Genomic DNA, 12,323 nt, shown 5'->3' with positions numbered 1-12,323 from the left:
CCTTTCCGCAAAACATATACCGGTACACACCTGCTTAGAAAAAAAAATGATGTGGATGTCACAGCCGTTGAAAGCGTGTGATTGCTTGTTGGTCCAGTGTTGACTACTTAAATACGGTACTCAGACAAAGTAACACAAAACACCATGATTCCGGAAATTATAAGTTTTATTTCCTGTCTTTCAATTCAGATACAAATAAGGTGGTGGTACAAGAAACAAAACAACACACAGACACGTCATATACGCCCATGCACACATCTCATTCAATGCTTATCATGACACCTCAAATCTCACTCTAACGACGTAATGCTTAAACGCCGGCTTCATATCAATCTCCTAACTATTAATAGTATAGAGAAAACTTTCGCAAAATGGCCATGAATATTGCCTAAACTTTACTCCGGTAACTGATATGGTTTTGCATAAGCTTCTTTGATTAAACTCAACACTTACAATAACTCGTCAGTTTATACTATCTGTGCGCACAGTTTACGATTGGGGTTTGATTATTACCAGTCCAAAGTGTTTCTTTCGGGATAAACAAAACCTGGTATTGTCATGCCGAAGTTGCCTCCGTGGTCGTCAAAGTCGAACGCGAAACAGTTCGGTGCGAAGACGGAGTGCAAGACCTCGTCGAAGGGACGGTTTCCAACTTGACGTGTAGTACACGGCGGGTTCCTTCCTTGTCCGAAGTGGCCCGAACACATTGTCACGAGCTGGGGTTATCTTTACACGGCGTGCACGGGTTGTCTACGTACACCCGAATGACCCAAGTTAACGCCATCTACAGAGTACAGTAATGAATTTACCACAACATAAAGACTACTTACTCTTTGTACTATACCATTCCATATCAGTAAACACCTATCCACAAGGATTTAACACCGCAGCTATCATTTCAGTGCCTACAGAAAAGAGTTAAACATTTTCTCATGTCTATAGTCTACATTGTATGAACACAACCATTTTGACTTTGGTTGAGCATTTATCTTGCTTAATAATGCTCCCTTCCGTATATCAAATATCAACATACAAAAGCACTTCAGCACTCTGCTTGAAAGTAATCATTACGCCAGTAACCACCATGTATAATAATCTATTATCAAGTTCAAGTTCAATTGACATTTTACAAAAGGATACAGCATTAAGAATAATGAATGGTTTGGGACCCCAAAAGAAGCAGAGCTTGTAAAAAAGGGGTCCCGGATAAACATATAAAACAAAGCAAAACATACTAAAGTTTTAAACATATTAACAAGAAGTATAATAGTAACATATTTACATAGGACAGATGCAACACAAGCACACACACACACACACGCGCACACACACACATTCAATTCTTGTTTTACAAATTTCCCTCAAGATAAATGCGACATGTACGTTTAAAGTTGGATAGTGATGAGGCTGACCTAATTCTCAATGGCAAATTATTCCATTCTCTAATACAAACATATACAAATGAATTTCCTCTTACACAGGCAACGGTGTTATTAAACAGGGGGGGGGGGGAATAACTTATCTGCGTTACACATTATCACAGACGGTATATAATTCAACCTGCTTTCAACTAGCTTGCTCTATACCAGAGACTACAAAAAGCTGTGCACATAATATAACACGTGGTCGGTTTACCAAACCACTTTTCCTTTGTAGAATACAGCCTCAAATAATAATTGTGATATTTGGAAAAAGGGATATCGTAATAAAACTATTAACTTACAGTTTGGTGACTAAAAGCTGCCGGTATCCGACCTCATATCGTCGGTTCAAGCCTTTTCCAGCAGACCCTGCAGTCTAGTTGCTGCCCTTGCAACTGCTGCATAGCCACTGAGGTTGCTTCTATGAAGCCAGTATCACATGTGGTTGTATTGCCCCTATGTATTAAATCAACTAGCATTGTTCTATGCAAACACCTGTAGCTTCCCCAGCACAGTGCTGCTCCTCACTGGCAGCCAGACACTGTATGATTTCAGCAATGTATTGTTGCTAGGCCAGATTTCTATACACAGGAATGTTCTGTCCAGGTGTTCATAACTCCCTTTTGTTTGTCGGTAGTAGCCCAGATTCTTGAGTAGGGCGTAACAATAGCAATAGGAAAATCAGGGGAGAAATGACTTGTAACATGACCCCCATTTCTAGAAAATATTTCATATTTTCTCACAAAATTACAAGCATTTATCTTACCTACAGCCTTCATAAACTGAGACTGGTGGCAAAATGTAAACATCACCATCAATGAACCTCAACACATACATTAAGTTGCCATGGTTACGTTTCGATCCTGTTTCAACTTTTCACTGATCGTGTCTTCTTTGGACAGAATCAAATTGCGTCCTATCTGGGTGCATGGGTAAATTTAGTCCAGATTCTGGACGTTTTCTTATCATTACGCATCCACGCGCGCTCCACAGCTTATCGCGCTATCCCCTGTAACCGCTCGATATCGATGAGGGCGCCAACAAACCTGTCCGAAAAAAAAACGTCCAGAATGGTTTGACAGTGCGTAGGGTCAAAAGTTCATATTAGGTATGCTGACGTAATGCCCTATCTCTTGCAAGCTCATGCGTATGCATGAAAACTAAGGGATCGATCACAGAAAAGAGTTCTGTGGGATCGATTGATCTGCAGCCAGCTGTGTGCATTGCACCGTGAATACAGTGCGATCTGCAACAATTACTAATTATGTGCACAGAGATGCCTGCATTTTTGCACAACACACGTTATCACAATCAAAGAGCCAACTCTTTGATCACAATGCAATGCGATACTCAGTGCTTCAGTGATCCGTACCATGCATTGTTGCAAGCTGATTCGTGCAACGTTTTTGACTGGCTGAAAGTTATGGTTGCAGTCATCTAGGACCTACTTTCACGTGGTGTTTTGGACTTTGTTGTGCCCCGATTCGATGATGACTTGAATATTATTCTTGAGATAGGAAATGGCGAGCTACAAATCGCCAGCTCGCCGATGTATGATTTGTGATGTGCCACTTCTAACGTCCAAACACTACATAAAACTGCAAAAAACTCTGTGAAGGTCGCGAGATGTGGACCTCAAGAAAAGTTGGAAGATTTGTTTGGCGATGTTATTGTTGGTAAAGGGGATCAATGTTTTTTTTTTTTTTTTGGGGGGGGGGGATTGTGCCAATCATATTTATTGAAGGAAATAATTTTGTCATCAAATATTCTTCATTAATAATATTGTATGATGAAATATTCAGAAATTAAAGAAATTCTTTAATTGGCAAAGGTACTTGTATACACCTGTTTTCACTATTATCTGACCCACTAAATAATGTAATTTTGTAATGTAAGTTCAGGGCTGTGAGATGTGGGTTCTACTTAGCTATGGTATACAAGATATCTTAGCATATTCAGGGGTGGTTGAGGTGAAGGGGATACATTACACAATTTGTAGTGCAAAGTTTTGAAGTACATGCAAGGAACCAGAAAGTGCCTTTTTTGTTTGTTCTTTTCCCCAAATGTTAGAGAGCAGTCTAAATTTAAAGAATTGCACTAAGTTTGTAAAACTTTTATCATTTTATTACCACTTCATGTAGGGCCTACTGGGCAGTTAGACCGAAACTATTCGCTTTGATAATTTCTATAACAGAGACAATCAGACCAATATCCCTGTTGTAAGAATACCCCGTCACTCAGTCTTTGTTTGTTAGTCTTCATGATAATAAAGCTAAATTTAGTAAACCAAGATGAAGACGCTTAAGGGCATTTTTGCTACAGAGATATTGGTCCATTTGTCTCTGGCATTACAGAAGTGAACAGTTCTGGTTGAACTGCCCTTCTGCATATGCATATATATATATATATATATATATATATATATGTATATATATACATATATATATATATATATGATATTCAATCATATCTTCCTTTTTTGTTGTTGCAAACCATACCTGTACTTGCTCAAAATAGTAGCTCCATGTATATACATTATTAAATAAGTAGGCCTATTCATATCAAAAGACAGTCTGACAGAGCAACTTGTTTGTTTCTAATTCACAAACATTTAAGGGGTAATCAGCGTGAAATTATGCTTGGGAAAAGTGTGGGCCATGCACACAACACACACAAATGCATACACGCATGTGCACACACACACACACACACACACACACACTCACATTTTAGCAATTTTATTAAACCCCCTATTACAAATCACATCCAAATTAAAACATTGTAGGGTTGGGGGTACCACCTATCGACACCCTAAGGATCTGTAGCTCGTTTATTCCAAAAGTATAAAACCAGTTTACCTGAGCCGTGCCTCAGATATGCCGTAAATACCGCAGTTTCGAATCCCGTGACCGCCCCGATGATTGTGAGTCTCCGTAGTGAAATATCGCCGTTTCAGTACGCGATGTCTGGTTTCTTTGCGCGGCTGAAAAGGGAACCTTGCCATCGACACCCCGCCCTCTATAGGTAATACACGTGCATTGCATTTCGCTGTCATACACACAGAACCGTGTTTGTAAACTTGTGTTTAGTTTAGTTTGCTTTCTTGTTTATGATTTTTTTTCTTTGTCTCTTCGTTTAAATACAATTACATTTTTATTTTTAAGAAGTTATTTATCATTTATTTGTATTGTAGACGTTTAAATTATTATAAGATGTGAAATTTAAATTTCTGCATCAGTTCTATGATCTGATAATACATTTAGTATATTTCTTTTTTTTTCAACCTATACAAAAAAAAAGAGAATAAAACCTCTGCCATTAACCTTTGAAAATAAAGTGCTTCCTTTTAACTGATGGAATGTAGTGAAGTTGTTAATGTCATTCTTTGCTGTTATATATCTTTTGTCCTTTATTCACTTTGAATATATGTTTGTATGTTTCATTTAGCAATTTTGATATTATGTGTGGCCGATCGATATAAACATTAATTTGTTTATATCTCTTGTTATTTTGATACATTAATTTCTTTGACATGGTAAGATCACAGCCAACAAACATAACCATCAACAAGCGCACTTTCAACACATAAAAACCAATTACAGTCATGATCACTGATGATTAGAGTCATAGTGCAAATAAAAGACAAAACACATCTGTTTTCAATATTTCTCCTGATGTATTATCATGCCAAGATAATCTTTTCTTTTTTTTTCAATGGCATGGGCATTTGTAGGTGTCATTTTTGCCATACATTTTGTTGGATGCTGTGCAGTATTTCTGGTGTACCCAATGAGAACATCCACTCTCGTCACAGGCGACCCATGAGTAGAATTCTAGATGGTCCCGCGATGGATGTGGTGGCGTATTCCTCCCGCAAACACAGCATGGGTTGTCATCTTCCTCCATGTCCTCGCTGTCTGTAACTGAGGGATCGGAAAAGAGCCTCCTTGTTGACTTTGTTGAAATTCCTGATGGTCCAGGTTGATCTGTCGGGCATGTCTTCTTTTGTGTGGGTCTTTCCTTTCCCTTGTTTTTTGCCTTGCAGATCTTGAGGAAGATCCTATCCTCTGACACACACACACCCGATGGCCGGAAGTGGACAGTGACCCTCCTCTGAGTCCCCTTTTCTGCCTGCTGCTGGGGTGGGCTTGGTGTTTTTGACGACAGAAAGCTTTCTGCAGACGTTTGTTGTGTTGTCTGTCTGGCGTCACCCATGGGTCCGACCTGATGTTGTGGGGCGCTTGCTTCCTTTCTTGTTGGAGTCACTAACAAGCTTGGTCTTGTGGCTTCCTCCATTCCTACGGCTTTTGGATTCAATGGCCAGACCCCTGATTTCCTGAATGCCGATTTCAAGTTTTCTGGTCCCATAGCTCTTAGGTAGGCTGACGAGGACAGACGGGCGATGTCGTATCTGGTCACCATTTCTCCGGGATGTGTTTGCATGAACTTAGCACATTCAGTGCTGTATGCTCTTTTCAAAGGTGCGAAGCACGCGACATCTAGTGGTTGTAGAACGTGGCTCGTGTGTGCCGGCAGCACAAACAGCACGATTCGATGAGCTCTGGCAAATTCAAGGACTGGAATGGAGATATGTGATGTATGCCCGTCGTACAAGATCATGACGTGCTCATTGACCCGTCGTGGGGGGAGTGATGGCAGAAAATGTTGTTCTAGGTAGTTTCTGAAGACGTCACCATTGCTCCATCCACTCTCTGTCATGCACATTTGCGACCCCGGGAGTGCACCATTCATGAGATCAGATATCTTACGTTTCCCCTTGAAGATGTAGAAGGGGGGGAGTGCTCTGCCGATAGCACTCCCACAAGCCAGAATGGTTGTCGTGCCAATCCGATGCGATGTTATTGAGTTTGATCTTTTTTCACCTCTGTCACTCACCACTTGGGGGGGTTTATGATCGGCATTAAAGTTTGTCTCATCTATGTTGTAGATGTTTTGGGGCTTGTCCAGGAGATCATATTTCTGCATGGTTCTCTGCAGCTCACCGAAGTAGTTTTTGAGCACTTCCTTTGTTGTGGCCTTTGCACGGTTCATCTCAAGACGGCGAGGAGAGGTGAGATTCAAAGAAGGCCATCGACGCATGAAGAGCTGGAACCACTTCTTTGAGAGAAGTCTGCCTTTCATCTCTATTGGCCGTCTTCCTAGTGAGTCTGCCATGTCAGTAGCAAGATGAATCACCTGTAGAAAGTGAGAGACAGAAATAACATGGAATTAAATTTTGGTTTAGTTCTTAAATCAAATAATGTTTTTATGTTTGTTTATTTTGGTATAAAAATACTGACTGTCAGTTTAGGTTTGAAATTATATTTACCTGTGTTCTGGTGAGGCCGTATCCATATGATGCTAGTTTCTTTAGATGGTCAACCAATGCAGCTTCATCTGCATGTGTCAAAATTGTATGCTTCGTGGATAAATTGCTGCTCTGCGTGCGCCCATTTACTCTATCCAGGAGAGTGATTCTCGGGACTCCACATTTGAAGGCAGCTTTCATCACTGATACGCCCTTTTTCACCAATGCGAGGGCTCTCTCAAAGCTTTGAGATGAGTAGTTCCTTCGACGACGACGTCGGGGATTTGGCTAGAAAATTAGAAAAATCAGACGTTCATGTTAATCACATTAGATTTCAACAATAATTATTCTTGCCCTGTGTGTGTGTGTGTGTGTGTGTGTTTGCAAATATCCTGTCGTGAAACAATTTTTCATCAATGTTCAAGCTCTTTCTAACAAATTCTAGTCACCCCAGAATGACATCTCAACCTCTCATCACATTATACCCTCTCGCCACACTCTCATCGCCCTATCGTCACCCTTTCGTCACCCTTTCGTCAACCAATATTCTGTCACCAGTATTGTTGAGTAGGTCACGGAACAAATTCCGGGATTCTGAATGCCATATGTTATTTTTAACCAAATAACTATGATTGTATCTATCACTCAGTCTTTACCTATTAGGCATACATAAACTCCTTTAAAATCAAAATCAGATTTGCATTCTTTTTTTTTCCGTAACTGACTCCTTTCCCCGTCTTCTAAAATAACTCGGAAAATGGACTTGAACCACTAGCCAGCGTAGCTGGCGCTAGCGACATACACTAGAATTATTACGTCACTATCAGAATTCGATGGATAGCGACGACATGCTGCAGAATTCGGCGAAATAACAGCATAAATCAATTCTTTGACGCATTTCAATCGTAAGTGTGAACAATTTATAGCAACAACTAGGTTATTACCGGAATAAATAACGATTAAATGCAGATTCTTACCTGCTTTCGCCTCATTTTGGATCGGTTGGTCAGGCCAGTGCATTTTCATAGCGTATTACGCATAGTCCCACGCGTACATTTTCGTTCTGTACGCAAACAGCCATGCGTACGCTGGGTGTCGATGGGAAGGTGCCCTGTCGATAGGTGGTGCCCCAACCATACATACAGCTGTACAGTGTAGTAGACTACTTTTTTCCACGTTTATGGCAGCTGATTATTGGCAAATAAGTTTAGATTTTTTTTCAGTGTTGAGGTGTGGTCAGGAAATACATCAATTTACCACTATTGTACTTTGAAATGTACAATGTATACGGTGTGCATGTACACTGTACATGTGCAATATATGTACTGTTAGATACACTGTGTAGAGTACAGTAAGAGCAGACAGCAAAGTGAAAACAAATGGACTACGAGTAGCGTAATTTGAACATCACATTAGGCCTACTTCTTAAGCATTCATTATAAAAATTTGGCCATGATGGTAAAACTGTTAATGTTGTACCAACTACCAAGGAAGTTTCAAAGCTAGCATCCCACTCCCAACTGTCAATAATGAGTTCAAAAAGTTGTCACTCTGGGAAGCACGTTCAAAATAATTCCTCAGGTGTATAAGTGTCTTTAAAGTTGGATATTCTGTGCCACCATGTACTCATAAGGAACTGAAATTAAATGTTCTATAGTTGATAAATTAGGCATATTTCAGTTGTTTCTCCATGCTCTTGAAATTCCTTCATTATACACTTTCATTTGTACATGTACATGTACAAGTACTGTAATATACAATACATTTACTGTATATAATTCATGATAGTTCATGATCAATGTTCAACAACAGTGCATTATTTCAAACAAAATACTTTGTAAACTGTTTGACTCTGAATTTTGATGTCAGAGAAATAATTTGATATGTCACATTTCAGTCTGATTACCATGTGTAGTAGACTCTCATTACACATCAAAAACACAGGATTAACACAAACTGGTTACAAGTTATGACAAAGAAATCTTCCTGGTCCCACTGAAGATTTTGTTTTTTTCATTTGTTGTGTTTTACAACAATTCTTGGTAAAAAATTGCTTTAAAGGTTAAAAAAAGAAAATAAATTCATTGCTACACAGTTCAAACTACAGGTACAAATGTTCATGTGCATTAACAGAACTAGTTTTATTTTTATCAAAATGGGCCAAAGAACATACTGTACTTATCATGAGTGATTTTGTATGTAAAGAAAGTATCTATATGTAAACAAGTTCTTGGTAGCTGTACAACTAAAAAACATACTCTACACATGTGTACACTTTCCTGTACATGCATGCATAGATGAACATGCGATGTACAATTACATGTGCAGACAAACGGCATAACAGTTCAATTTTCAAATACCCACCCAAACACCCAAAACACACAGCCCATCCCCACTTGGCATGGTCTGTATGTACATGTACATGTAATCCACTACATCACAAAAACACAACCTTGAACTAAAATATTTCAACTTTTCCATAATTTTATCACTTGTAATTATGATATGTACCCATCAACATGTCCAATGAAATGAAAATATTCACGCCTAAAAAACAAAGTACAGTATGAAAAGTAGGACTGTACAAATGTACATTGTATTTGCATAGTGAATAAGAGCAAGGTACAGTAATTGCAGTGATAAAAGGAAAATTATTGTACATGTAGCATGGAACTGCAAAAATTTAGGTACACCAGAAACCAATGTACCAACCACTCACCATTACAAACCTTAAGGAGGAAAAACACCCACAGTGGATTCATATGAATTCTCTAAAAACAATTTTAAAAGCCCAAAGGTACAACTTACAAGCTACATGTACACATGTGTACGTAACATTTTTCAGTTGAAAAAAAAAATCTGAGCTACGATGTACAGCTGTACATGATTCTTCATGTTACCAGTATATCTGATAAGGCCTGAAAATTGAGTGCTTTTAAAAAGTGGATATAATCGTCTAGATCGCTTGGGCATCCACACAAAACCGTACTGTGTACGCTGCTTACGTCAACACCCAGGCCAGACGCAATGGTAGCTATCAGAACTCTGATTTCACCATCTGTTGCCAACAAGCAGATGCTGTCAACAATTTCCTTTTGGATATCAGTTTCCGTGTTCCGGTGGTACATATAAACTTATTAACATACCTGTGGCAACCTTCTGGAAGCAGTGCCATAAAGGTTGCGTACACATTACTGCACATTTTTATCATCCTTTCACAACATGCACCATGGGTCTTCAAGTCATCTGCCAGCCACTTGAACATTGTATCTAAATCTCTTGCAGCAGACTTGACAACATGTTTTATATTTTGCTTGTCTGGCAACTGATTTACCCACACATAATTGCGAAGACCAAAGTTTTCGATGATACCGCTAAGCACATCTCTGGTTGCAGTGGCTGTCAGGGCAACAGCAGGACTGACGACTTGAATTTCGATCGTAATTCACCCAATTTTCCATACGCTGCTCGAAATGCTTTGGTGTCTCCAGATGCGGTCCCCCTATTTGAAAAATAAGAAAAAAAAAACATTTTCTACATTGCACATAAATGATTTTCATAATGCCTGCAGTCTCTACAATGCATATCGCAGAGCCATAAGACTGCATAATTGTAATCTAGACTATAGATGAACAAGTATGAGTACATTTGCATACTGAAGCATGTTCCTATTTGAGTTTTTTCTCAATGTACATGCACATGAAGAATTAGTCTGAGGGCCACAGCGTGTGTCTCGATCGCTCCTCAGAGTAGAGGAGCAAAGCTGACGAGACAAAGGCTGTGGCTCACAGACTAAAGCTATGAAAAGGCAGTAGGCCTTGTGTAGTTGCATTTGTATGCAAGAAAGTTACAGTAGTTACTGTACTGTACAAAGCAATAAAACCACTGCAGTTACGGTGTTAACAATTTATCACAATAATTACACAGGATTTAACTTGGTACACCTAGGAACACTCACAAGAGTAGTACTGTAGTAGCGAAGCCTGACATGTGTTTACCCTACCCGGCCCAGAGGCCAGACATTACTACATTTAGTTTTACAATCATTTTTTTGTTGTTCAACTAGAGGCCTACAGTTAGTTTGTAATTCAAGACAAGAGACACGTAATGAAAGTTGCCTTGACGAATCATTTTTAGAAACTGGATAGATCTAAATGATTAGCTTACCGCTACTCTAGGTAGGCCGCTTGAGTCTTTGACTTTGTCACGCAGGCCAAGCAAGATCCATAGCCCTGCATGCTCATTGCGCTCATCTGGTCCGAAATTAAAGACTTCAAAGGCATGAAAACAAGAGCCACAGCTTTCGGAGAGTCTGGTCCATCATGTAGATCTAGTTTGCGAAGAATATCAACGCATAACGGTGCAGCTTGGAAGTTGGAACACCACACTATTGCCGAAAACCAGTTGGCAGGGAGATAAACAAATCATGACCATGCACGGAGAAACGAGTACGTGTACGTGTAGGGACTTCTAAGTTCTGGTTCTGCTGCTGCTCCCCGAAACCGTCAACGAATCCAAGCTTCTCAGTAGCACATTGCATTGTATGCTCTTCTCATTATCACTGTCAGAAAAGCGACGCGGAGACGCTGATGTTGACATCCATTGATCATGTAAACAAGATGTGGAGGAAATACTTGAAATGCTGCATAGATTTTGGTCGGAAAACGCAAGACTCGGAATCAACACGAAAAGCACATTGCACAAGCTGTATGCTGTACACGCGATCCGGGGGGATCCCCGATCGAGCTAAGCCACCTCGAAATTGACATGTACGATAGGTCACGATGCTTTAAATGGGCGAATACTTTTTCTTTACGTATTTATCAATTTTTCACTTGTAATTTCTAAATTATTATTTTTTTGTCGAAAAATGGATTTAAAATGTTGATAATTGTGATATTTATAATTTAATTTATAACAAATATGGGAACGAGTAGAAGTTAGTCTTAATCTTACGCACGGTTTATGTACGTTCTAATTTCATTCTCCTCTTATGACCTCTAAGATATATTATTTGAGCAAGTTTTGATAAAAAGAAAAATAATTTTGACATTTCATTAATAAATGTTGAGAATAATACAAATATCGGCGTAAAATACGTATCTTATATTGCTAAATGCAATATACCTGTTTGGATATAAGACTACAAGATTAAAGATCGATCGACTTTTTTCGATCCCGCAAATTGCCTGCTGGACGCGATCTCATCGGCCAATCAGGATGCTCAAAATGAATGAGGGAGTGGGGGTGGGGCCATTTTTTTCCGAAATATTTCGGGGAGACTTGGCAAACCAGACTGGACTGTTTTGGAGGTCGAGATGCGTGCGTGCGCGGCAAATCAATACAAGAGCGTACGGTGGGGCATACGCGTGCTGTAGCGGTGTGTGCGCGCGGTAAATGATCACACAAAACAGTCCAGGCAGTGGACTAGGGTAAATTAAAAGAAATAACACTTCATCCTTACAGCCTACTAATTGGCTACTCTACTGAGAAAATCAGCTCCGACATTCTCTGAGCCAGGAATTGCTTCAATTCTGAACCGAAATGGTTGAAGGGCCAACGCCCACCTCATCACTCGGCTATTCGTACACTTG

General features: G+C 39.6%; 1 protein-coding gene across 1 annotated transcript; it reads right to left on the bottom strand.

Annotated features, from left to right (window-relative positions):
- Positions 1 to 5,132: 5,132 nt before the first annotated feature.
- On the bottom strand, positions 5,133 to 7,721 carry LOC139734938 (uncharacterized). The gene is made up of 3 exons (XM_071645714.1): positions 7,707 to 7,721; positions 6,751 to 7,017; positions 5,133 to 6,617 (listed from the first exon to the last, which is right to left on the bottom strand). The coding sequence occupies exons 1-3, from the start codon at positions 7,719 to 7,721 to the stop codon at positions 5,133 to 5,135; spliced, it is 1,767 nt and encodes a 588-aa protein (XP_071501815.1).
- Positions 7,722 to 12,323: the final 4,602 nt, after the last annotated feature.

The sequence above is a fragment of the Diadema antillarum genome, unplaced genomic scaffold (genome assembly GCF_040938485.1).
Source record: "Diadema antillarum isolate AM-2024a unplaced genomic scaffold, OU_Dant_1.0 seq00000552_RagTag, whole genome shotgun sequence".
NCBI classification, from domain to species: Eukaryota; Metazoa; Echinodermata; class Echinoidea; order Diadematoida; family Diadematidae; genus Diadema; species Diadema antillarum.
This window is presented reverse-complemented; position numbering and strand designations above follow the sequence as displayed.